We start from the raw sequence: 26,116 nt of genomic DNA, 5'->3' as shown, positions 1-26,116 counted from the left end.
GTTCCATTTATATAAAAAAAAATTTAAGAGAATAGTGGTTATCTTGTGAGGCAGGGGACCTGAAATTATTATTTTTTTCTTGAACTTGCAACTATTTGCACAGATTTGTTCTACTGAAAAAGGAGCGAGCTATTTGTTATGATATGTACATATTCTTCATATGTGTATTATATTTGAACAATAAATAAAAAATTCAAAACTCAGGTGAGGAAATGCCTGCCTTTCCAAATTCCTTTTTTTTTTTAATATCTTTATTTTGTTTATTTATTTTTATGTGGTGCTAAGGATAGAACCCAGCGCCTCACACGTGCTAGGTGGATGGTCTACCGCTGAGCCCAAGCCCCAGCCCCTCCAAATTTCTTTAATAGGCAAGAAAAAAATGTTTGCCAACTGATCCTGCACTCACGGCTGAAGCAAGGCCCTCAGGGGCCAGGTAGATGTTGTAAATAGGTAAAGTGGGCCAGATGGTGACCAAGAACTGGAGAGGGAACCAAGCTCCTTGGAAAGGCAGCACCTCTGGATTATCTCTGAATGACACCTGTCACGTGAGACTCTGACCCAGGGCCACCAGATGGACTCAGTCATTTTACAAATACTGGCTGCATCTGTACTGTCTGTGACTTCCTGGCTGTCTGCGTAACTTTCTTAACCTCGGTTTCCTGCTCTGCTAAACAGGTCTGTGCAACCCTAATCCCCACCTCACTAAGCAGTTGTAAGGATTCAGTGAATGAATGACACTTGTGCATGAATGAAAATACCTAAGGCCGAGACCCCCAGGTGCCACTCTTGGTACTCACGGCAGAATTCCTCGGTCCTCCAGGGTTGCACGGTGGCCCCAGCGGCCTGGCAAGCCTCGGCGTAGGCAGCCAAGGCCTCACACAGCAGCTCAGACTGGCCGGGCAGCAGGCAGAGGTCATAGACACAGTCGCGCACTGCACCCTGGGGATCCACCTTGCCATGACACTCCCGGAAGGGCCCCGAAGAGTCAGCAAGGATTCCACATTCCTTCTTGCTCTGCACCTGCTCCGTCACCAGGGAGTCCAGCTTGGGACAGTTGCCAGGCTCGCCCGCTCCACAGGTGTCGGGGCTGGGCTCCTCCTGCCAGCTGTTTCCAAAGTCCAGAGCGTTGGCAGCCTGGCCTCCGCCCCGCAGAGCCAGGTCATCAGACGGGTCCCCGTTGAAGTTCCCACAGAGCCCACACAGGGCCTTCGCATAGCTGCTGGGCACCTTGACGGTCACGAGGGCGTCCCAGTTGTAGGTGACGGTCAGGCCAAAGTCGGTGCGCACGACAGCATCCCTGCCCTGGCGGAACACTTGCACGCGCCCGTCTGCAGCTTGGAAGGGCAGGTATTGGAGGATGCCATTCAACTGGGCAGAGAGGCAGGAGAGGGAACTGGTCAGGGCACTGGTGGCTCTGTGGCCCACCCCTCCACCTGGCCCCAGTGACTCTGACCTCTTTGTTACTCTCTTCAAACATCACGTTTGGTCCTCCTTCGGGCCCTCTGCGCTGGCCCTTCCCACTTTCTGGAATACCACCCATCACTCTCCGTCTGGTAACCTCTGCCTCATCTTTTAGGTGTCAGCTTTGATCCAAATCCTTTAAGATGGCCTTGAAGTCCCCATTATTCTCCAATTTAATCTCCCAGGACAGCACTACAACCCACCCTCTGCAACTCCAGTCATGCAGGCATCCCAGACGCACCAAGCTCCTCCCAGCCTCATGACCTTTGCACCCGCTGTACCCCTTGCTTGTGGCACTCCCACCTTCTTCCACATCCCTATTCTTTGCCTGGCTACTGACATCTTATACTTCACAATCAGTTTAAAATTGATCCTGTCTACCCACAAGTCCCTGGGTATCCCCACATTTTTGACCTCTTCTCCTAACAACTGCTCTACCCTGCCTCCCAACTCCACCCCTGATGTACATCCCCGCTGGCCTCCGTGCTGTTCTCCTGTGCTCTTCAAGTTCAGTCCAACTCTCTTTGTTCCTGCTGTTCCCTCTGCCTAGAGGCCACCACTCTTCATCTGGTGGCCTTCTCCTCATCTTTCAGGCTTAGCTGAGAGTACAAGCCTGATTGTAGCCAGCCCTGCCTCAACTCCTACCCCAACCTTCACTCTGGCCCCACAGGCCTCCTTGCTGTCCCTCAACTCTTCCAACTTATCACTGTCCCAGGACCTTTGCACTTGCTGTTCTTCTTTCTGGAACACCCTTCTGTCTACTTTTCTCCCTGCCAGTCCATCTCTTTCTTCAGAACAGGCAAGACAGTGTCATGGGTAAGAGGACAGACTCTGGTCTTACACATACATAATGGAGTGTTATTCAGCCATAAAGAAGAATGAAATTAAGGCATTTGCCGGTAAATGGATGGAACTGGAGGCTATCATTCTGAGTGAAATAAGCCAGTCCCCCAAACCAAAGGCTGAATGTTCTCTCTGATATGTGGGGGGAGTGGAGGTTCACTGGATTGGACTGGGGGAATTGGGGAAGGGAGGGGAGATGGGAACAGGAAAGAGTGGAATGAATTGGGCATAACTTTCCTATGTTCATATGTGAATACACAACCAGTGTAACTCTACATCATCTACAACCACACAAGAATGGGAAGTTATACTCCATGTGTGTAGGATATGCCAAAATATATTCTACTGTCATGTATAACTAAAAAGAACAAATAAAAAATTTAAAAAATAAGAGTACAGACTCTGAAGCCAGTTTGTCTTCAAACTCTTAACTCTGCCACTCACTAGCTGTGCGACCTTGAGCAGGTGACTTAACTTCTCTGTGCCTCAGTTTCCTCACCTAAGACTCTACTTTATAGGGTTACTGTGAAGATGAAATGAACTAACACATGTTGAGCATTTAGTACGTTGAAGTAACTGAATATATGTTGGCTATTATTATTCAAGACTCAGGCAAAATGTCATTTCAGAGAGGTGGGAACGTAAGTATATAATAATAATTATGCCCTCTGTTTATCTGCAGCCTTTTCTGTGCCAGACACTGGGATTTATGGGTGAGGTTTCCTTTGGCCCAAGGCTGCTGTGAGGATCAGGGGTTAAGGTACCTGAAGGGTTGAGCCCAGCACCTGGCACGTGGAACGTGCTCTTGATCTCCCATTTCTGGTTCAATCATCTACCTCCCCAGGGCCTGGGCCAAAACTGCTCAATGACACTGATTAGCTATTGTGTGAATGTCCCCAAAACCCCACTTCTCCACTTCTTTTTAAAAGAACATCATTGGTTTTTACTTTCACTCTGTGGTAGGTCCTTTGAGAACCCTTTGCCCAGAAACCTGGGGCCTCTGTGAGTCCTGCCCCATCATGATCTGAGACGTTGGGAGAGGAACTCTGCTGTCCTCCAACACACAACCCTGCGAGTGACCCACGTGGTACATACACCCTCTAGCTCTCTGAATATCCACCCTCCTCCAGCAAATGTGCAAATCTACCATTCTGAAGGCTCCCAACAACAAAAACCACAGCAGCCAACATCTACTGAACACGTGGTGGCCGCAAGTCCTCTCTTGTATACACTTCGGAAGTTCATTCATGACATCCGCACAATCACCCCGTGAATGGTGGCTCCTTATTCCCTTTGACATAGGACAAAACTGAGGCGGTGAGAGACAGTCACACACCCAAGGAGGGACAGTACGTCCTGGATTAGGGACCTGGGCCTTAACCATTGGCCACAGATCTTCGAGCCGTCCCCCAACCCCAACCTGAACCCACAATCACCAATCCTAGGACGCACTTCCTGCGCTCCGCTCAGCCTGGGCTCGGGGTCACTCACCAGGGCTTGGCTCGGGTTCTCGCGGCGCACGGCCACCTCCACGCCGTAGGCCTCCACTCGCACGGCGCGCGTGTAGCTCACGGTCTTGCTGCCCCGATGCTCGTTTTCCACCAGCACCCGGAAGGTGGGCAGCGCCGGGTCCTGGCCGCACGAGCCCACCAGCAGGTACATGCAGGTGCCCATGAAATCAAAGCGCCGGCCGTCGAAGCTCACGTAGTGCGGGTCCCCAGACGCCTGGCAGCTCCCGAAGCTGGTGGGGTAGCACCCCAGGAGGCCGTTCTGGACTTCGCACAGCTCGCCCGCCGGGCAGCCCTTCACTCTCTGGCAACTCACCGTGTGGGTGGCGCCGTCGCAGGTACAGCGCTGGCTACACTGATCATCGGCCCAGATCGCCTGGCCCGGCGCAAGGAGTTGGCCCTCGTAGGTGCATCCGCACGACGAGGCTGGCACACAGGCACCGCCGCTCATCACGAAGCCCTCCCGGCACACGCAGCCCTCCACGCACGAGCGCCCGGAGCAGTTGGCGGGTGAGGCTTCCGAGTTGCAGGTGGCGGGGCAGGGGGGCGCGCAGGGCTCGTAGGTGCTGTTGGCCGGGCAGGACATGGCTGCGGGAGGATGGGGAGTGGGTCAGCAGGGCCCTTGGGATGCCCCGCACACCCTGCTACTCTGTTGGAACCTGCCATCTCAGTTAATGTCACTTTCATCCTTTCCAGGGCTCAGGGGCCAACCCTCAGAGGTCTGTGACCCTTCTGCATCCTGTTGGCTGGACAACCAACCAATCTATGGGTAAATCGTGTGAGCTCCAGGTTCAAAACGCACCCAGAATCTGATCTGCCTCCTTGTCCCATCCTGGGCAGCAGCCTCCTCCTGCCTGGTCTTCTTGCTGCTGCCCCACCTCTGTCCTCAGCCAGAGAGGACGCAGGTCAGGTCTCGTCTCTCCCCATTTCGGAGTCTTCCTATAGCTCCATCTTTCTCAGGCCTTTCTCCCAAAGCCCACAAGACCCACACCAACTGCCCTCACCTCTTTCACTCCCTCTCTGTCCCAGTCATGAGGATTTCTCCCCGGTCCTCAAATTCCCACATGGGGGCCTTTGCATGGCCAATCCCTCTGCCTGTGTCACCCTTGCCTTGAAAAGACAATGTGGTGCAAGGTCAAGTGCGAGTCTACTGGAGTCCAGGCGGCCTGAGTGCAAGTCCCAGATCTCTTAGCTGTGGAATTATGAGTAAATCACTCTGATCTCCCTGTGCCTCAGTTTCCCCATCAGGAACGTGAAATGATTCCGTGCTGACCTCACAGGGTTGGTGTGAGAATTAAGTGAGTTAGTCTTCGCAGAGGTGCTCAGTGAATATCACCATCATTACCTAGCTGAATCCATCACCAGGCCCTGTTCTTGGCTCTAGTGTTACCTGTTAAAAAGACCTCCCTGGACCCTCCACTTTGCGAGTCTCTCATATACTTGTTTCATGAACTCGCTTTCTTTTGTGTTCTGAAGATATTTCCTGTCTCCTAAACACACCTCTGGGAGTCTTACAGGGACAGGGGTGGGTCTCTGTGGATCCTCACTGTGTCTTCAACATTGGCATGGCACAGGGCCGGGGAGATCACAGGGTATTTGTTGACTGAATGACTGATTAAGCGGGTGAACATCTGGTTACAGAGCTTGGGCTGGGGGGGTATGCAAGGAGCATAAGCAGAGGAAGACAATTGTATTTCTGCGTTGGAATTCTGCAGACTGTTTCTCCTGCCAAGCTTCAGGCCATGGTGTTCCCTGAGCCTAGAACCAACTTCTTCCTCCTTTTTTCCTAGCTATTTCCAACTCTCCTCTGGGTTTTGGATCAAATATTACTTTTTCCAGGAAACCCTCCCCCAAACTCTCCCCAGGATGGATCAAGAACCTTCTCTAGTGTCCCATAGTCTCCTTGAACTTCCCCCATCCCAGCCCTGACCACTCTGTCCTTGCCTCCCCCATCACAGCCCAGACCATTCCAGACTGTCACTGACTGGTGATATGTCCACCCCAACCCTGGGTTCACTGTGAACACAGCCTGGCTGTGTCGGCCACTACTGTGTCCCAGGCATTGTCCAGCACCAGGCTGACTGTTGCTCAGATACTGAGCATCTGCAAGAGGTCCCCTGCCCCTCACCATGTGCTCCCAGCCCCCCACCCACAGCACCACTTACAGCAGTTGACTGGTGACCTCCAATCTCCAACAGAGATGCCCAGCTCCGTGCAGGCCTGGGCATAGGCGCCGAGGGCACGGCACAGGCTGATCCGTTCCCCGCCAGTCACGCACAGGTCATATATACAGTTCTCCAGGAACAGGTGGGGATCCAGGGATTCATGGCAGGCTGCGAAGGGGCCTTCAGGCACGGTCAGCACGCCACAGACACGGTTGTCTCCGAACTGCTGGGTCTGGTCTGGGGTGCAGGAGGGACAGTTGTTCTGGCAGCCATCATCACACAGGTCGTCACCATCATCTAGCTTCCAGCTACTGGCAAACTCCACGATGTCGGAGACCAGAGTCCCATCCGGAGTGAGCAGGTCGTCACCAGGGTTGTTGTTGTAGTTGCCGCACAGACCGCACACCTGGTTTTGGAAGCGCTCCGGCAGGCTTATGGCCAGCTGGGAGTCCCAGTCATAGGTGACCACCAGCCCGAAGTCCAGCTCCACCACGGCTTTTGTCCCACTCTGGTACACTCGCAGGCGACCCTCGCTCAGGGAGGCCGGCAGGCGTGAGCGCTGGTTGTCGATCTGCAGAGGAGATTGGGGTGGTGGTGAGATAGAGATCTCCTCCCCTCCTCATTCCCCCTGTTCTACCACATTCCCCTTCCTTCCTTCTGGTATCCCATCAAAGCTTCACAAATTTTGCCCTGGCAATTCCCAGGCTCCCAAATGTTTTCCCCCAGAGAGAGAGGGGGGGTGGGGAACACTTATACATCCTCACCTCCTATGAAATATTTGCTCAATGTCACTGATCTGGTGAGGCACTCCCAGGTTACCTTATTTTAAGTAGCAACTCTTCCCTAATCCCTATTCTCTCTCCCTGTTTTCCTTTTTTTCGCATAGCTTCTAATTTTCTAAAATATAACTTGTGCTGGGTGAGTGTATGGCCTGTAATCCCAGGAACTTGAGAGGCTGAGGCAGGAGGATCCCAAGTTTGAGGTTAACCTCAACAACTTAGCTAGCAAGGTCCTAAGCAACTTAGTGAGACCCTGTCTCATAAATAAATAAATAAATAATAGATAGATAGATAGATAGATAGATAGATAAAAATGGGCTGGGGATGTAACTCAATGGTAAAGTGCCCCTGAGTTTAATCCCCAGTACCAATGTATATGATTTGCAAATCTCTAATTTCTAATTTATCATCTAATTTCACTAGAATGTTAGCTCAACTAAGATGGGTTTTTGTCAGTTTCCATCACTATTTTATCTCCACTGCCTACAACAGAGCCTGGTAGAATAACAGGTGCTCAATAAATTTATGAAATCAGTGCTACAATTAAATAAACACCCCTCAGACACTCACTCTGCAACTGGCCCTGAGGTGGGAGATACTGGGGTACAACAGGGACCGAGACTGCCCCATGCCCTTACCCTCATGGATTCCAAATCCACTGGGAGAGACAGATCCATTACCGACTAAATAGTGACAGCTCAGAGTGGTCAGGACCAGGACTAGGGAGGCACAGGCAAAAGAGTCTGGGTTGGTTTGGGAGCCTAGAAAAAGGACCACACCAATCCTGCCAGTCAAGAAAGATTTCCCAGAGGAAGGGATAGCTGAACCCAACCTTAAAGGATCAACAGGACAGAGTCAGGAAATCAGAGAGGAGAGGGTTTTCCTGTGATGAGCAGTCAGGAAATCAATACAAGTGGTTATCTGTGGGGAATAGGAGGAAGGTAGATAAAGACAGGAGTAGAAATGAGACTTTTTATAATATACCCTTCTAATTTTTAAATTTATTTTTATTTTTCTAATTTTGGTACTGAGGCTTGAATTCAGGGGTACTTGACCACTGAGCCACATCCCCAGCCCTATTTTTGTATTTTATTTAGAGACAGGGTCTCACTGAGTTGCTAAGTGCCCCGCAGTTGCTGAGGCTGGCTTTGAATTTGAGATTCTCCTGTCTCAACCTCCTGAGCTGCTGGATTTCAGGAGTGTGCCACGGCACCTGCCCATTTTATTTTATTGAGACAGGGTCTCCCTAAGTTGCTGAAGGTCTCATCCCTTTTCTGAAGCTAGCCTAGAATTTGTGATCTTCCTGCTTCAGCCTCCTAGAGGCTGTGATCCCATGTGTGTGTCATGTCACCCGGCTAATGTGACATTGTCAACCAGGCAAAACTAACCTGTGGGGGGGGAAATGGAAACCGTTTCTGTGCTGTTATTTGTTCAGGCTGAGTAGGAAGGCATTTACCAGAGGCCGAACAGAGACTCAGGAGCCAGCCTGGCCCTGTTCCTAGAGCCACCTCTTCCTAGCTTCTTGGCAGCTGTTGGCCTTTGGGAAGCGGCTCAGCTTTTCAGCCTCAGTTTCCTCAACCATCCTTGTTCATAATTCCTATCCCACCGAGTTGCTGTAAGCACCAAATTTGGATCAATGCAGGGAAAGTGCTAAGACATAAATTGGGTACATAGTAGGTGCTCATTTACTTTAGCGATGGGGTCACTTCAGAAATCCCCCATTGTTGGAGACCTTTCTTTCCTGTTTTTCTTTTGTCATTACAGTCCACGTGGCATATGCTTTTTATCTAATCATCTCTCTAGGCATTACTTAAAATTTCTAGAAGTTTCTAGAACATTTTCTAGAGGAAAGGGTTTTAAGGTCCTGCTACTGATTTTCAACTCCTCCCTTCCCACCTCCCCTCCCTCCCTCCTGGGACCACTCCACATCCTCCACCCCAACAGGTTTTGGGGTTGGGGTCTAACACCAGGGCTTAAGGCTTTGCCTTCAGACTGGGAGCTCGTGGGTGTTACACCCGAAGCCTCCCAACACTCACCCTGGTGAAGCCAACTTCCCCGCGGGCCAGCGACACGGAGTGGCTGTAGGCAAGCACGGTGACGTAGCCCACGTAGGAGACGAGACGGCTGTTCCTGTGCTCGTTCTTGGCATTGACACTGAAGGCAGGCAGGGTGTCGTCCTGCCCGCACAGCTCCGCCATCGTGTAGGAACAAGTGCCCATCATGTCGTAGGGACGCCCGTCGAAGGTGGTGTAATGAGGGTCACCCTGGGCGCGGCAGACGGCTGTGGGATCCCGCACGCACGAGGTCTTCCCGCCCTCGGCCTGGCAGTGATGCCCCATCGGACACTGCACACCTTCGCAGGGGTCCGCAGAGGACCGTCCAGCTGGGGAGGGGGCAGGGTGGAAATCAAGAGTTAGAATCGTCCCCAGGGGCAGATCCTGGGGTCCTCCCACCCTGGGGAACTTGGACGGTTTTCTTACAGCAGCACACTTTGGAGTCCAGGAGAGCTCCTCTGGTCCCCCCAGAAAACCCCAGGCTTTCCGATTCCCCATTTAAACACAGCTTAGCCCAGAAGAATGGAAGGTAGCAAAGCAGGACCCGGAACAGTCCCTGAAATGTTCCTTTGTGTTTTCTCTTCTTCTTTCCCTCTCTGCCCTGCCTTCCCACCAGGCTGGAAAGGCTAAGGGATGCTTTAAAGGACAGACCATGCAATACAGAGACTATTCAGCAAAATGGAAATGACCGTGGAATAGGCTTCCTGGGTAGGAATCCTGGCCTCACCAGCTCTGTAACATAGGCTTAGTTATTTGAAATGCTCGGGCCCCACTTTCCTCAGTTGTAATAGGAGAACCACGATGACCCCTCTCCATCAGGATCTGAGCAGGGGGGTGTTGTCAGGTTTAAGTAAGCTTCACTTTTGAGTTTGGAACTGAACCCGTGTGTTAGATGTACCTGTTATAATTAGCCACCCACCCAGTCCCCCATTCTACTACTCAAGCCAAAAGTGGCCCCTTGAAGTCAGATGGCATCCACGCCCTGGAGGGCAGGGAGAAGGGACATTTTTGCCAGGATAGGGAGCCCTAGTTTCAAGGGTCCTATCTTAGAGAAGACCACCAAGGAAGAAACAGCCCCTCCCTGTCTGCCTCCCCCTCCTCAAACACCCCTGCCTCCCTACCCTTCCTAACAAAGCTCCCCCTGACTAGCTTTCTACTACTTCCTACCACTGCCCAGAAATGCTTTACACTTAACCATCGTCACCCCAACTAAAATCCTGTGACCAGGGTGCAGCTCTTATCCCAGTTTTACTGATGTTGAAACTGAAGTCCCGAAAGGTGAAGTCACATGCCCAAGGTCTCCCAAGCAAAGGTGGCATTTAAACCTCAGGCAAATTTGCCTCTAACCTCTGTGTCCTCACATGCCACCTTCACTGCCTGGTGGCAGCTCCTCAATTGGAGGCCCCCAGGTCCTATTCATTAATCATGTCAAAAGGTGAAGTACGTAGAAAGATCTTGGATTCCTTGAGAGATACCTACCCCCCTCATCATTATTATTCTGGTTTTTTTTTTGGGGGGGGATACTGAGGACTAAACTCAGGGACACTCGGCCACTAAGCCGTATCCTCAGCCCTATTTTGTAGAGACAGTGTCTCACTGAGTTGCTTAAAGCCTCACCATTGCTGAGGCTGGATTTGAACTCGAGATTCTCCTGTCTCAGCCTCCCGAACCACTGGGATTACAGGTGAGCACCACTGCACCTGGCTATCCTCTTAGATCTTCTGAGTTTAGTTATCAACAATTTTATATGAGACATGAGAGTAGCATTAGTAGAGCTGTATTAGTTGCTAACATGTCAAAATATTTCCAAATTGGTTGGTAAGAAGCTGCTGACCTGACCCCTCCCCAATGATCCTTCTACCTTGGCACCTGGACTCTCCCCTAGTAACCCATCCCTGAGATGTACCTGTTATATGTACCTCCTCACCAACCAACAGGCAAGGGGTGATGCTGGTATAATGGAGGCTTCCTGCTACAGTGTTGTGGCTGGGGCAGCTTCTGACTGGTTGTGCCCTGGATTGCTCGGGTTGCTAAATATTTAGAATATCATATCGTTCCTGGGTGTATGTGTGGGTGGGGAGAGGGGACTGAAAAAACTCAAGGATGTTAGGGAAGATGGACCTGAGAGGTGGACAGCTCAGCTGAGCCAGGGAGCCACAGAGGAACAGGTAAGTAGGAAAGGGGTGGCCAGGTGGTCAGGGCCCGGGCTGATTGCCCGTCACTCACTGCAGGTAGCTGTTGTCCCGAGGCCCACAGCCTGGGCCAGCCCGAAGATGAGCATTCCAAAGTTGGTTGTTGCCTCAGCCTTGTGGATGGCTTCAGCTGTGCTGAGGTCCACTTCAGCGTATGAGAACTGACTGCCCTGCACAGGCACCCAGGTGAGTGTGGATCCCAGTTTGTGCCCATCCATGGTCAGCCCGCTGGTGTCATTTGTCTGTACCACCAGTATGACCACGTCCTCAGAGTCTGGAATACTCCTGATCATATAGGAAGGGCAGTAGGCTTCCACATCTGGGATCAGGATCAGGTAGGGGTCATAGGTCACATCATTCCTTTCGGCACCTGTGCCAAACAGCACGACCTGGATGCCTACATCTGCAGACAGGGTGAGTGGCTGCTTTGGCTTGACCTGCAACTCAAACACGTCACCCATCTGGAGCACACGGGAGCCAGGGGTACCCCCCTGGTTGTAGGTGAGGTTTGTGGTCTGGCTGGCCACAATGTAGACCAGATCGTAGTTAGACTGGGCGGCTAGAGGGGGGACCACATATTGTTTGCCCCAGGCAGATGTGGGTAACAGCTGTTCCATCACGAAGTCGCACTTCGTGTGCTTCTGGGCACAGCTGTGGCCAGAGAAAACAGCTACGGGGTTGTTGGCTGTGACCTTTGACCCCGAGAGATCAACTTTGCTCTGTAACTGGACCGATTCATAAGAGTTCAGAGTCACCTTTAGGACACTGCCGGCTGAGTAGGATTTGCCCTTGAACGTCACTGCCCCCTTCAGATGGATGCTGACCTCAGCACCTTCGGAGCCAGCCAACACTGCAAACTCCCTGACATTTCGGGTTGAGATGTCAGCAGGTGTGACCACAAAGTACTCTGTGCCCAGGGCACTGACAGGTTGCAACAGCGTCAGGTCCGCTGAGCTGGGCTTAGCATTTAACGCCTGCACGGAGATGTTTTGGTCAGAGTGAACCTCTACCGCACCCATGAAGGTATTGGTGCCGGACATCTCAGCCTCGGCAGTGATGTTGACTGTGACTGTTTGCCCAGGTTTCACTTTGACCGTCTGCGAGGTTTTATCTGCGTGGCTGATGATGGAGACCGTGGCGATGTTTTCTGACAAACTGGAGATGAAGAGCTGGAGACTGGCCTTGCTGTACCCGGCCTGGTAATTCTGCAGGAAGGTCACCAGGAAATCCATCCCGCCGGCATTCTTGGGGGTCGCTGTGACCTCCTGGGTCAACCCTTAAGAAAACGCAGTTGTGGGTCCATTTATCTAATCCTTCCATCCGAGAGCCAAGCCCTTGCCCTCTGTCTGAAAACATGCTGAAATAATTGCACCCCACACCTCTTTATTTTCTTATTACTCATGCAACATTCATCTGTAAACCCTTCTGGTTTGTTTTTTTTCCCCCCAAAAGCCAAACACTTTAAATCTGGCTCTCAAGCTTAAGTGCTACCAGGGCTAGGCCAGTAGTACAAACTGGAAAACCAGAGCACATATACACCACCTAAAGCAGGTTGTTGCTACTAGATTTAGCCAGTTATTAGGAGGGATTGTGGCCCTTTCTTTTTTAATACTTTACTTCCCTTCCTTTTTTCTTTAGTACTGGAGATTGAGCCAAGGGCCCTCTACCACTAAGCTACATTTCTTTTTATGTTTTTGATGCAGGGCCTCACTAAGTTGCCGAGGCAGGCCTCGAAGTTGCAATCCTCCTCCCTCAGCCTCCTGAGTAGCTGGAATTAAGGCATCACTGCACCCAACCATGTTCCTATTTTTTAAGAAAAACGATCTGAATTTTTCTTGGAAAGTGCCAACCCAAAATTATTTTGTGCACCAAAGGGCACACACTGACTGAAGTCAGCTGCCAGTGTATAAATTCTGTCTTAATAGGACTTAGGGGGTTTGTGAAGAGGATAAAAGGAAGAAGGGTATTACAAAAGAGAGGACAATGTATCTTCTAAAAGTAGAGGCAAGTAGGGCTTCCCAACATCCCTGAACAGGGGAAGAAAGAAAGACAGAGACAGAGAGAGAGAAAAAAATGGGTGAATTCCACATTTCTCTGCAGAACCTAAAGGTCTCTCTCTCATGTCAATAGCCAGGAGGATATTGAGAGGTAGGTTTGTGGAGGGGACCCAAATGACTGGTACTAACCCAGGCAGGCAGAGTTTCCCAGATTGGAACAAGGACATGGATGAGGGATGGATCTGACTTACCCCACAGGAGGGCTGCTCCGGCCCAGAGTGTCCACCAGCTCCTCAGGGAACCCATGTCTGCGGTAGGGAGAGAGAGGGGGTCATAGGAAGTTTGCCTGCTGGTCCTGCCAGAGACTATCCTGGAGAGGACCGAAGGGGCCAGTCTCAGGACAAGGTTTACTTGGGCACTAGCAAGACTGAGGCGGGAAGAGAACTTGGGTAGTTGGGGCAAGGTGGGCCCAATCCAAGGGTGTGTGTGTGTGTGTGTGTGTGTGTGTGTGTAGGGAAGGCTGAATGTCCAATAGGTGGTGGGATGAAGTGGAAGAGGAAGGAACCAGGGACGAGGATGAGGACTTGGCTGTTCAGAGGGTCCAGGGAGGAGAAGGGTCTGGAGCCAGAGGCAAGAGTAGGGGACTTGCTGTTCCACTTCTGTGGGGGACCCCAGCCCTTCTCACCTGCAGGTCCCTGGAGCGTTAGGGTGCACCTGCAGGCTGGGTTATATAGTGGAGTTTCTTAGCCCCTCAGGCCACACCCGGGGCCACCTGCCAGGCAAATGATGCCAACTTCCTGAAGGAGGCTGCTGATCTCAGGGCCAGGTGGAATGGGGAGCCCCGAAGGCCTGGGCAGGGTGGAGTCGGGAGCCTGGGTGCTGAGCGGGTGTGAGAACAGCTGGTGGCTGTGTCCTTGGAGTCGACAAGAAATTCCGTACAAATTACTGGAGGGGTGGCATTCCCGAGGGAGACAGCTGGGGAGCAGGGTGCCATGAGCCTGCATCTAGGCAGGGGTTGGGTAGAGTGGGGGTGGGGAGCAGGGAGGCAGCATTCTTGATGTTTGCTGGCTCACTGGCCAGATTTCTTCCTTTGGCCCCTGCCAGGAACAATAGCAAAAAGCCCATATCCGGGTCTGGACTCCTCCCCAGTCCCCCTGGGCTGATCGCTGGTCCCAAGCCACCCACATCCTGTTTCTAGGCACCAATCTGGGGCCAGTGTCTGGAGATGGGCATGGCTCTGAGGCCTAAACCACAGTGAGGGACACGATGCCTCCATCCCTAGTCCAGTTGAGGCTGTGTGTAAGGCCAGAGGCCTGTGTTTCCTGGTTTCAGACAGACATGTGGATTTTGCTTCCTGTAGAATTATTTAGTTTGGGATTTGTTTTATTTTGTCCTGTGGGGATTTTTTTTTTCCATTAGAAGGGACTGGCTGAACAGGTTTTGGGTCATTGTATCCTCTGCACACCCCAGAATTTGCCTGAGAAGAGACATGGGGGTCATAGGGGGCACACACCGAGCAGAAGACATAGCCCAGAGGTCCCGTGGACTTGCTGAGACGGAGTCAGTGCTTCCTGGAGGGCTGCCTGACCCATGCTCTGCTCCCCTCCTCCTGACCTCTGGAATCCCTGTTTGCTGAGGAGTCTCCCCTAGAAACAGCAGCTGCAAAGCCTAGCTGTCCTCTCGGTCAACACCCCAGCAGCTGCTGGCCCCAGGACTCCTCCTTCCTTATCACTGAGGCCTGGACCTCTGGGCAGCCATGGTGGGTGGAGGCTTTTCCCTCCCTGGGGCTCTGGCCACCTCTGCACCCACCCAGGGCAGGTTCTCGGAGTAGAAGATAAAGGCTCAAAGTTGACTGGGACCTAAAGTCAACCAGGAAAGTGACGTGGATAAATAAGAGTCTGGAGAAAAGCCAGAGGGGAGAGAAACAGGCAGGGGTGGGGACCCTTGAAAAGTGGGAGCTTGGGAGGAGGGCTGTCTTGGTGCCTGAGGAGTTTGAGGGTTGGGAGAGAGGACCACTGGGTCCCTGAGGGAAATAAGGACTGAGAGGTGAGGCCATTGGGATTCCTGAAGAGGGAACAGCGATTGCCAACCAAGATGTTGGATTCTTCCATGTGGATACCCTTCTTGTCATCTAAGACAGATACATTAGGATGAGCTTTCAGGGGATGACTGTGGCCCTCAAGCCCCTCTAGACTTTGGGGTCTCCCCTGATTAACATCAGAGAGAAGTCTCCCCCTTCAAAGTCCATCCATGCTTTCTGCAGCCAGAGTCCCTCCCCGGCGGGGTGGCAGGCAATCTCACAAATACTCTGTATTTGACAATCCTCTGGGACTTTTTCTATTTCTCCTTTCAGGTGTGTTATGACACACCCCTGGGCCCTACCCCATATTATACCTATTCTCAGGAATCCCACTGCTGACCCCGGAAATAACCTCTGGGGACACTTCCTTATGGTCAGAGAAACCACATTTATTCTGCTGCAGGCTCCTTGCTCTGAGCCCAAACAAGGGCGTTTGCACCTCTGCGCCTTTCAGCCTCTCTCTGTGTACAGGGGGTTATTAATTATACACCATTCCAGACCCCTGGAACCCTTTGGCTTGTGTGGTCTTTATAGACCAAGGCACAGCTGGAGAACACTTACTCTCTCCAACTGAATTTATATTTGGCAGAGATTTCTAACTTCCTTCTGACTTCATTCTGACATGATCTGGATCCCAGCATCTGACTTCCATTTGCCAGGGAACTGTTTTTGCTAAACTCTCCAAAGACCTGTTATTTACCATGTGGTTCTAGTTCCTTCTCTGGAACATTTGACATTCACATATCCTCTGTGAAACTGTCTAGTGCCCTGTTTCACTTTCTTCAGGATCTTGTGTTACTTTGGTCTGTTTTCTACTATCACTTCTTTAACATTGGGGATTCTCAGATTCTCTCTCTCTCTTTTTCACCTCTTTTTCTAATTTCTCCTCCCTCCTGCTAGGAAAGCCCCCTTAAGCAGTTCGATATAACTTTTTGCAATGATAGGAACTTTATATTTTGTGTTGTCCAACATGGTAGGCCATTGAGCTGTGGGACTTGTGTGGCTATTGAGCCCTTGAAATGTCACTGATGTGGCAGGGGAACTGAATTTTTAACTTAGTTACATTTAAATGGCTAATTGTGTGTAGCTCCCATATTAGCACAAAATTCTAGGGCTGTTGGTAGCACAGGCCCCATTTCATCTACTTATCTAGCTGCCTGTGTATCCACCCAACCACATATCTCATTGCTTATTCTTTTTTATACTCCTTTGCCATCCTTGTTGTCTTTTTATAGGCAATCATTCTGATGTGATTCATGGGTCTGTTTTAAAAACATTTTATTGAAATAAAATATACATATTAATATGTACACAAATCATAAATGTATACAGCTCTTTAAATTATCACAAAATGAACACGCCCTATAACCTTCACCCAGGTTTGAAGATTCCCGCATCCCAGAAGCCCTCTAAATACTCTCATTCCACTACTATGCACTCCATACCTCCCACAGGTAGCCGGAATTTTGACTTGTAACACCACGGATTATTTTGCTTGTTTTTGAATTCTATGTGAATAGAATCATACGTTTGCATCATTTTGGGATTGGCTTGTTGTAATCCATGGTATCCTTGTACATGTAAATTACAGTTTATTTTCTATGCTACTCGGTTGTATAAAAAAAACCACCACATTTTTACCCATTCTGCTATCGAGCATCCCGATTATTTCCACTTTGGGCTAAATGGATTTGGTCTTTTGGTGCACACGTATACAATTTCTTTGGGGATATAGCATGAAGTTTCTAATTATAAATTTGCCAGGTTATTGGGCTCAGCTTTAGATGCTACCCAAAGTTTCAAAGTTAATGTACAAATTTAAACTTCCATAATCACCATATAACCACTCTGGTTGGTTGACACGTGCACCAATATATTCCAGAAGCATAGAGGTATTGGGTTGTGATTTTAATTTGCATTTCCTTGATTATCTGAGGTTGAGCACATTTCGTATATTTATTGGCCACTTGAATCTCTTCGTAAATTTAGCAATGTGCTTATTCAAATCTCTTGCCCATTTTTCTGTTAGGTTGTCTTTTTTCTTATTGATCAGTATGAATTCTTTATATCTTCTGGATTCAAATCTGTTTGATGGTTTCCTGTTTTGCAAATATTTTCCTCCATTCTGTGACTGCAAATATTTTCATCCATTCTGTGATTTTTTTGTGTGTGTGTGTGTTTTTATTTCTTGACTTTGTTTTATTTTTTAACTTTTTAAATTGATTTTTTTAAAAAATTACAGCAGAATGCATTACAATTTTATTAGATGTATACAGCACAATTTTTCATATCTCTGGTTGTATATAAATTATGTTGACACCAATTCGTGTCTTCATACATGTACTTTGGATGATGATGTCCAACACATTCCACCATCCTTGCTAATTGTGTTCTTGATAATAAATTCTTCAATTTTAACATAGTCTTTCTATCAACCTGAATTGTTTTTGTGACTAGCTGCTCCTTGCCACTATGATGAGTCTCCTAATCCACGAATATTGTATGTTTTTCTATTTATTTGGATCTTCTTGGATTTATTTCACCAAAATTTTGAAAAATTTCCACATATAGATCCTGTACATGTTTTGTTAGGTTTGTGCTTAAATATTTCACTTTCTTTGATGCAATTAGAAACGGTAGTGTCCTTTTAATTTTAGATTCCACATTTTCATTGTTAGTGTATAGAAATGCATTTGATTTTTTCATGTTGATCTTATATTCTGTAAACTTACAGGACCGACTTACTAGTTCTGGGAGTTTCTATAAGATTTTCAAATGTAGAAAATCATGTCATCTAAAAACAAGGAGAGTTTTATTCCTTTCCAGTTGAGATGTGTGTGTGTGTGTGTGTGTGTGTGTGTGTGTTGGCTTTGCCCTATTGAACTGGCTTGAATTTCTACTATCGTATTGAATGAATGTGAAAGTCAACAAACACCCTTGCCTTTTTCCTAATCAGGAAATCATTCAGCCTTTACTATGAACTATGATATTAGCTGTAGTTTTTTTGTTAGATGCTGTTTTATCAGGTTGAGACAGTTTCCTTCTGTTTCTAGTTTGCTGAGTTTTATCAAAAGAGAGTGTTGGATATCGCCAAAGACTTTTCCTGTATCATACAAATTTTCTTCATTAGCTTAACATGGTCGACCACATTAATTAATTATTTATTTTAGAGACAGGGTCTCACTGAGTTGCTTAGCACCTCCATTTTGCTGAGGCTGGCTTTGAACTAACTGGCTATCCTCCTGTCTCAGCCTCCTGAGCTGCTAGGATTATAGGTGTGCACCACTGTGGCACAATAATTTATGTTTGAATATTAAGGAAGTCTTGCAAACCTGGGAAAAATCCTACTTGGTTATGGAACATAATATTTTTTTACACATTGCTGGATTCGGTTTTCTAATATTTTTGAGGATTTTTTAATCCAAGTTTATGAGCGAGAGAGTCTAATTTTCTCTCTCTGCTCTCCTGCATCTCTTTCTTGTTTTTTTAACGTCTTTGTTCAGTTCGAACATCAAGGTAACATTAGATTAGCCTCATAGAAGGAGTTGGAAATGCTCTCTTCTGTTTTCTGGAACAGACTGCATAAAATTGGTTCTAATTGTTTTAAGTGTTTAGAAGAATTTTCTGGTGAAACTATTCGTGCCTGGAGATTTCTTTTCCTCTAGCACTTTTTAAGTTCAACTTCTTTAAGCTATTCGGATTTTCTGTTTTAAATTGGTTGAGTTTTTAGGGTTTATGGGTTTTGAGGAATTGATCTATTTCATCCAAGCTGTTAAATTTGTGAGCATAGGGTCTCTATTGATATACCAGCTTTCATTCTTCATATTGGTAACTTGTGCTTTCTCTCTTTTCATCTTCGTCACCAGTCTTTCTAGATGTTTATTAATTTTGTTGATCTTTTCAAAGAACCAGCTTTGTTTCATTGATTTTATTTCTATTATGTTTTTCTTGTTCGATGTTATTAATTTCTAATCTTTTAAAATTTTCTTTCTTCTGATTCCTTTGTTTATTTTGGTCTTCTTTTACTACTTTCTTGGGTAGGAGCTTCGATTATTGGTTCGAGATCTTTCTTCTTTTCTAATGTAAACATTTAGTGCAATAAAGTTCCCTTCCTCATCTGCATCTCACATATTTCCTATGTTCAATATTAATTTTCACTAATTCTGTTTTTTTTCCCCGTGAGATTTCCTCACTGGTCCATGGATTATTTAGATGTGAGTTGTCTAATATCCATGGGATTGGATGTTTCCTAGCTTATTCTGTAATGTTCAGAGAACATACCATAATTATTCCAATTCTTTCAATTTTGTTGTTTGACTTATTTCCCAGTATGTGGCCCATCATGCAGTGCTGGTCTTTCTGTTCCTGGATTATCTCACTTAACATAATGGCCTCCAGTTCCACCTATGTTGTTGCAAATAACAGGATTTCATTCTTTTGTAGTTGAAAAATATTCCATCATGCACACTTGTTTTCTTTAACCATATATCAGTTAATAAACACTTGGATTTTTTCCATGAATATAGGGTGTCTCCAACTTTTTGTGTCTTCTTCAATTTCTTTATTTGGAGTTTAAAAATTTTTATTATTTATGATGAAATGAAAGATCTTTAGATCTTTCACATCTTTAGTTAAATTTTTTGCTAGATTTTTTAGCTTTATTTATTTATTTATATTTGGTACTTGGGATTGAACCCAGCAGTGCTTAACCACTTAGCCACATCCCCAATCCTTTGTTGTTGTTTTTTTTTTTTTTTTTTTATTGTGGGTTGTTCAAAACATTACAAATTTCTTGACATATCATATTCCACACTTTGATTCAAGTGGGTTATGAACTCCCACCTTCACCCCATACACAGATTGCAGAATCACATCAGTTACACATCCATTGATTTACAAATTGCCTGTTGTTGTTTTTGAGACAGGGTCTAGCTAAGTTGTTCAGGCTGTCTTCAAACTTATGATCCTCCTGCCTCAGCCTCCCAAGCTGCTGGGTTTAAAAGATGTGTACCATCACACCTGGCTTATTTTTGTAGCTATTTTAAATGGGTTTGCGTTCTTCTTTTCTATTTCAGATAATTTGCTATTGGTGTATAGCCATGTTACTTATTTTTGTTAATTTTATATCCTGCAACTTTACTAAATCCATTTTATTAGTTTTAACAATTTTTGGTGGAGTCTGGGATTTTCTATATATAAGATCATGTCATCTGCAAACAGAAACAATTTGACTTCCTCCTTTCCAACTAGGATGCTGTTTCTCTTTGCTTCATTGTTCTAGCTAAGATTTCCAGTACTATATTGAATAAAAATGATGAAAGTGAACATCCTTCTCTTAATCCAGACTTTAGAGAGAAAGTTTTTAGATTTTTCCCATACTCAGAATAAGGTTAGCTATTGGTGTAGTATAAATGGCCTTTATTCTGTTGAGATGTGTTCCTTTCATACCTAATTTGTTCAACACTTTTATCATGAAAGTATGTTGAATTTTGTCAAATGCCTTCTCTGCATCTATTGAGATGATCATGTGGTTTTTGCTCTTCATTCTGTTTGAATGGTTTTTTTTTTTTTTTTTTTTTTTTTTTGGTCCTGGGGATTAAACTCAGGGTGCTTAACCACTGAGCCACCTCCCCAGCCCTATTTTGTATTTTATTTAGAGACAGAGTCTCACTGAGTTGCTTAAGGCCTTGCTAAATTGCTGAGGCTGGCTTTGAACTCTCAATTCTCCTGCTTCAGCCTCCCAAGCCACTGGGATTACAGGCATGTGCCACCGCACCCTGCATGTTTAAGTGTTTTTTTTTTTAATAATTGTTTTTTATTTATTTTTATTTTTATGTGGTGCTAAGGATCAAGCCCAGTGCCTCACGCAGGCTAGACAAGTGCTCTGCCACCGAGCCCCAGCCCCAGCTCCTGTTTGAGTGTTTTATTATATTTATTTTGGTATGTACATGTTGAACCATTCTTGCATTCCTGGGATGAATCTTACCTCCACCTTGATCAAAGTGAATAATCTAATACTCACTAAATACGCTGTTGGATTTGAGTTGCTAGTGTTTTGTTGAGGGATTTTGTATCTATGTTCATCAAGGAATTGGCCTGCCTGCAGGGTTTTTTTCTTGCTTTTTTTTCGTTGTTGTTATTATGTCCTTTTCTGATTTTTGTATCAGGAAAATACTGGATTCATAAAATGTGTTAGGAAGAATCCCTTCCTCTTCAATTTTTGAGACAAATGTAAGCAATAGGTGTTAATTCAGCTTTAAATATTTGGTAGAACTCAGTAATGAAGCAGTCTGGTCCTAGGAGACTCTTTTCCCAGGAACACTCTGTCACTGAGCAACATCCCCAGTCCTTTTTATTTTTTATTCAGAGACATGATCTCACTAAATTTCCCAGGCTGGCCTTGAACTTGTGATCCTCCTGTCTTAACCTCCCAAGTCACTGAGATTACAGGTGTACATACTGCACCCAGCCTGGGAGATGTTTTATCACCAATTCAATCTTGTTATTTGTTCTTGGTCTGTTCAGACTATTTCTTCATGATTCTGTCTTGGTAAGGTGAAGTATCCAGGAATTTTTCAATTCCTTCTAGATGATCAAATCTAATCTCTAAAGACTCTTTGTGTCTCTGTAAATTTCCATTGTAACATTTCTGTTTTCATCTCTGATTTTATTTGAGTTTTCTTTCTTTGTATTAGTCTACCTAAGAGTTTGTCTACTTTGATTATTTACAGTTCTTGAAGACTGAAAGAGAAATGGGATTATGAATCCATTTGTAGTACTTGCTGAAACTAATACAATTACCCGGTTTATCAAGTATTGACCAAAGCCCAAACAAATAAATAGCAGTTGTACTTGAATTGCCAAAGACTGTCAGTCAATACAATGGACTATTACTTGGCAAAAAAAAAAAAGGAATGAACTGTTGATACACACAACAACACGGATAAATCTCAGAATAATTATGCTGAATGAAAGAGTACATGCTGTATGATTCTATTTGCATAAATTTATAAAATAAAATCAATTTCTAGGATAGAGAGGTAAGGAGTGTCAGGAAGAAGGTGAACATAAAAGGATATAAAGGAATATTTGAGGGTGGTAGATGCATTCATTATCTTGATTCTGGTGATGATTTTATATGTATGTACCTGTGCCAAAGCTTATCCAATAGTGTGCTATTTATTGTACATTAGTTATACCTGTTTTTTTAAAGCTGTTGTTTTCAATAGCTTGAAAAAATAGATATAAATATACCAAAAGTAATGCAGAATATTTATATTGAAAGGGATGACACACTAAAAACTGATATCAAAGAAGACCTAAAGAGAGAGAGACACATCATATTCGTGGTTGGAAGAGTTCATATTCCTGATTCCCCCCAAATTGATCTATAGATTCAACGCCATTCAAAAAGAAATTCCAGCAGGGTGTGTGTGGTGAGTGTGTGGAGAGAGAGAGAGAGAGAGAGAGAGAGAGAGAGAGAGAGAGAGAGAGAAAGTTATAGATCAAACATATTACATGTTAATACTTGGAGAAACTGGACAAAGAGTATGTATGGTTCTTAGAAATTTGCTGTGACTCTGAAATTTTAAAATAAGAAAAATTTGAAAAGGATTTATACTCCATTGCTTTATCATCTATTTTTCTTTTACCCACATGACATATTTCATGAACATATCACTACATGTTCTACAACTTTTGTAAAAACTGGATTGTAGTCTGCAGTAGATGGATGTCTCCAAGGCTACTTTTCCAGTTATTTTTAATGTGTTTATTTTATTTTATTTATTTTTATGTGGTGCTGAGGATTGAACCCAGTGCCTCACCCTGTGGTTTACCACTGAGCTACAGCCCCAACCCCTATTTTTTCAGTTATAGTTAAACATTGACAATGGATTTTCCCTGAGTTTAAACCTCACCCATCCTTGGCTCATATTATTACCACCTTCTGAATGGTTCAGAATCCCCCTCCACCTCCACCCTTGAATTGGTAAATCTCTTCATTCCTAGGATTTTGATAGCCATTGTGAGGACAGGGTGAGCCCAGACCAGAGTCCACCAACCCTCTGAAGCTCACGGATGAGTTTCATTTGGCCACAATATATTTTAAAATGCTTGAATTAATGAGCAACATTTAAAATTCTTAAAATCTTACTTGAAAATCTGGATTTTCCACATTTTTTTTCAATGTCAAGGATCAAACCCAAGTCTTTGCATATGCTAGGCAAGTACTTTATCGATGAGATTCAGCTCAGCCCTCAGATTGTGTCTTCTTTTGAATCATCAGATCTAGTAGCAGTGACCCCACATTCTGGCACAGCTGTCATGTAGTGGGAGCTGAGTTTCGGCGGCCCCCTGGAGACAGAGACAAGGTTCTCTGTCAGTCTGCTCTTGTTTACTTGCTTGTCTGCTGACTCCTATATACACTCAGCCTCACCCAGGGCCCCTGGGTGAGGAATATCTTCACTCAGAACATCGTGAGGACAGGGTGAGCCCAGACCAGAGTCCACCGACCCTCTGAAGCCCACGGATGAGTTTCATTTGGCCACAATATATTTTAAAATGCTTGAATTAATGAGCAACATTTAAAATTTTTGTTGTTCAGGACTTCTTTTAGAAGGCAGTTTGGTGGGGAGAAAGACCCAGAAGGGCTGTTCCTGTTTCTAGGTTCCCATCTGTTAAAGGGCCTCTGTGTGCTGTTCTGAACTGGGTGGGGGATGGGGAGAAAGATCATCATAATAGGGTGCAGGTAAAACAATAATGCTTACTTCAAATCCCACTTTAATTTGAAGATTAAATCAGACAATGTATATAAAGCACTTAAGAATCCCTGACACAAGGTAAAAGGCAAGGACTCTATATCATCATTGATTACTTTTACTGCCTAATTCCCAAGATCACGAAGTAAAGTACTGATCAAAGAACCAGAAACACAGTCAGCAAATAGCTAGTTTCCTACTTGTAATTTGGGAAGTGGCTACTTAGAATAATTATCCATAAAAATTCCAAAAGGATACATTGATTTTCATTGCTGGAGTGGGCAGAGAGAACTTGGTGATAATTTGACTGGAGAGCAAAGCTTTCAGATGGGGTTGAGGCTGAAGCCTAGAAATTGAGAGGGTGGGAGGTTAAGATGATGGATTTCATTTTAAGTGATGCATTCTAAGTCCCAAGTAGAAACCCAGGATACAGAACCAAGAGTTGTCCAGTCAGAAGGGAAAGAGGAAGGATTTATTCCTGTCATTGTTTGAGCCTTGTTTCCTCATATGTAAAATGAGGAAAAGCAAACTTACTTTTGAGAAACCAGCCTCTACCTCAGAGCAAAGCCTGTCCAAGGAAGGGGGTGTGACCCTTGTCCTTGGAAAGATCCACAGAGCACTCCTAGGCACACACTCACCCTGCTGAGTTGTTTATCTACAAATAACAGGAGAGATCTGCCACGCCAGGTGTCCCTGACTCAATCAGGCTAGATGAGGACCCATAGCAACCCCCTAGCAACCACCAATCAGCAGGAGACAGGGAAAATACCTGGGATGCCAGATGACCCCCCAGTAGTTTATGGTGGTTGATAACATGTTGGGAAACCATGTAGTTCAGCACATACTCCCCTCGTGGCCTAAACCAATCAGTTCAAAGGAACCCCCCTCTTGTACTACCAATCACCCTTACCCAACTTGTTCCCACCAGTGAATGTGCTAATCATGTTTTAGAGTTGTTTTATGATTTTCCCACTGTGTGTGATGATTTGCTAAGAGATGCTACAATGTATGTGAAGTCCCTGCCTTCCCCAAAGAGTGTACAAAACTGCTGCAAACTCTGGGCTCGGGGGCCTCTCAGAATCACCAATTGCTGTGTGCACACAGATAACTGAGCTAGCTCGCAATAAACACCTCTTTGCTGCTTACATCGATCTTGATCTCTGGTGGTCTTTTTGGGGTCCTGAATTCGAGCATAACACTTTTAAAGATTGTTTGGGATGATCATGGTTTGGAATTTGCCTGGCCAAAAGTAACTGCACAAATAGTATCCTGTGTAACAATCCACAACATGCCCACTAGATAGAAAAAAAAAAAAACATATCAAAGACTGCCAATATCAAGTTATGCACAACTAGTGTGAGTTAAGTTAAAACAGCTCAGTAGTGTCTACTAAAGGTAAACACATACTTGTTCCCAAACCAGATATTTCACTCTTGAATATATTCTCCAAAGAATTAATACAGGCATACCCTCCACAACTCAAAATGGACTTGAATATTATAGCACCAAGACAGCCCCCAAATGGAAAACATCCATTCTGAGATACATTCATATATAGAATCTATCCAGAGTGAAAAATGAAAAAAAAATACTATTTCTACCCACATTATGAATGAATCTTACAAACAAAATATTAAGAAAAAAAGCCAAATACATGGTAGATATGTTAACAAAGTCTCAGTCCTTGTCCCCAATGCCAATTCAATGAGGACACAGATTTGAGAAAAAGAAAAGAGAAGTTTTATTACATTGCTAGCAAAGGAGAAAAACAGGAGATTCCATTCCCAGAGGCCGTGATTCTGCCCATCCGGCGGATCCAGGAGTTTTTAAAAGGGTGATTCAAAGGCTACATTTCACAGGTTCTCTGTTGGAGTTGTATTTCACTTGTTAATGTGGGAGAGAGTCATTTATGAGCTCTTCTGGTCCCATCCACAAAATATGGTTTACTCCTGGGGAAGATATGGGCTCAAGGACAGATAACTCTACCTAGGATGGGGAGATAAGGTAATCCTATTTCCCCTGAGATTAGGGAGGGGGAGAAACTAGGAGCAGGGAGAGAGGAAGACAAAGAAACATGTCCTTTTAAGAACAAGTCAGAGTGGCAGAGCAGCAAGGATTGTATTAAAACCATAAAGTGGACCACTGTGGCACTTCCCCACTGTCTACTTTCCATTTCTATGGAAGATGGGCAACAATATCTCCAAGCTGCTTCTCACCCTGACAGAAGGTGAAGTTGGGGAAGTAACCCAAAGTCCATGTTCTCCATCAAGTGGGGTGT

General features: G+C 45.9%; 1 protein-coding gene across 2 annotated transcripts in view; it reads right to left on the bottom strand.

Moving 5' to 3' along the window:
* LOC107151466 (Fc gamma binding protein) overlaps window positions 1–13,767 on the bottom strand; it is a 36,339-nt gene extending 22,572 nt beyond the window's left edge. The window contains exons 1-7 of one of the 2 annotated variants that reach the window (XM_048790915.1): window positions 13,685–13,767; window positions 13,251–13,307; window positions 11,037–12,278; window positions 8,793–9,139; window positions 5,978–6,548; window positions 3,796–4,400; window positions 798–1,368 (exon numbers count right to left, since the gene is read on the bottom strand). In XM_048790915.1, the coding sequence (XP_048646872.1) occupies window positions 798–1,368; window positions 3,796–4,400; window positions 5,978–6,548; window positions 8,793–9,139; window positions 11,037–12,278; window positions 13,251–13,305 (3,391 nt within the window). In that variant the 5' untranslated portion in view covers window positions 13,306–13,307; window positions 13,685–13,767. Of the gene's footprint in view, window positions 1–797; window positions 1,369–3,795; window positions 4,401–5,977; window positions 6,549–8,792; window positions 9,140–11,036; window positions 12,279–13,250; window positions 13,659–13,684 lie in introns of those variants that run through there. The other variant, XM_048790914.1, reaches the window with a different exon arrangement.
* Between the last annotated feature and the right edge of the window lie 12,349 nt (window positions 13,768–26,116).

Source organism: Marmota marmota, unplaced genomic scaffold, assembly GCF_001458135.2.
Source record: "Marmota marmota marmota unplaced genomic scaffold, marMar, whole genome shotgun sequence".
Taxonomy (NCBI): domain Eukaryota; kingdom Metazoa; phylum Chordata; class Mammalia; order Rodentia; family Sciuridae; genus Marmota; species Marmota marmota.
Note: the sequence above shows the minus strand (reverse complement) of the source record. Positions and strands in the feature narration are given on the sequence as shown.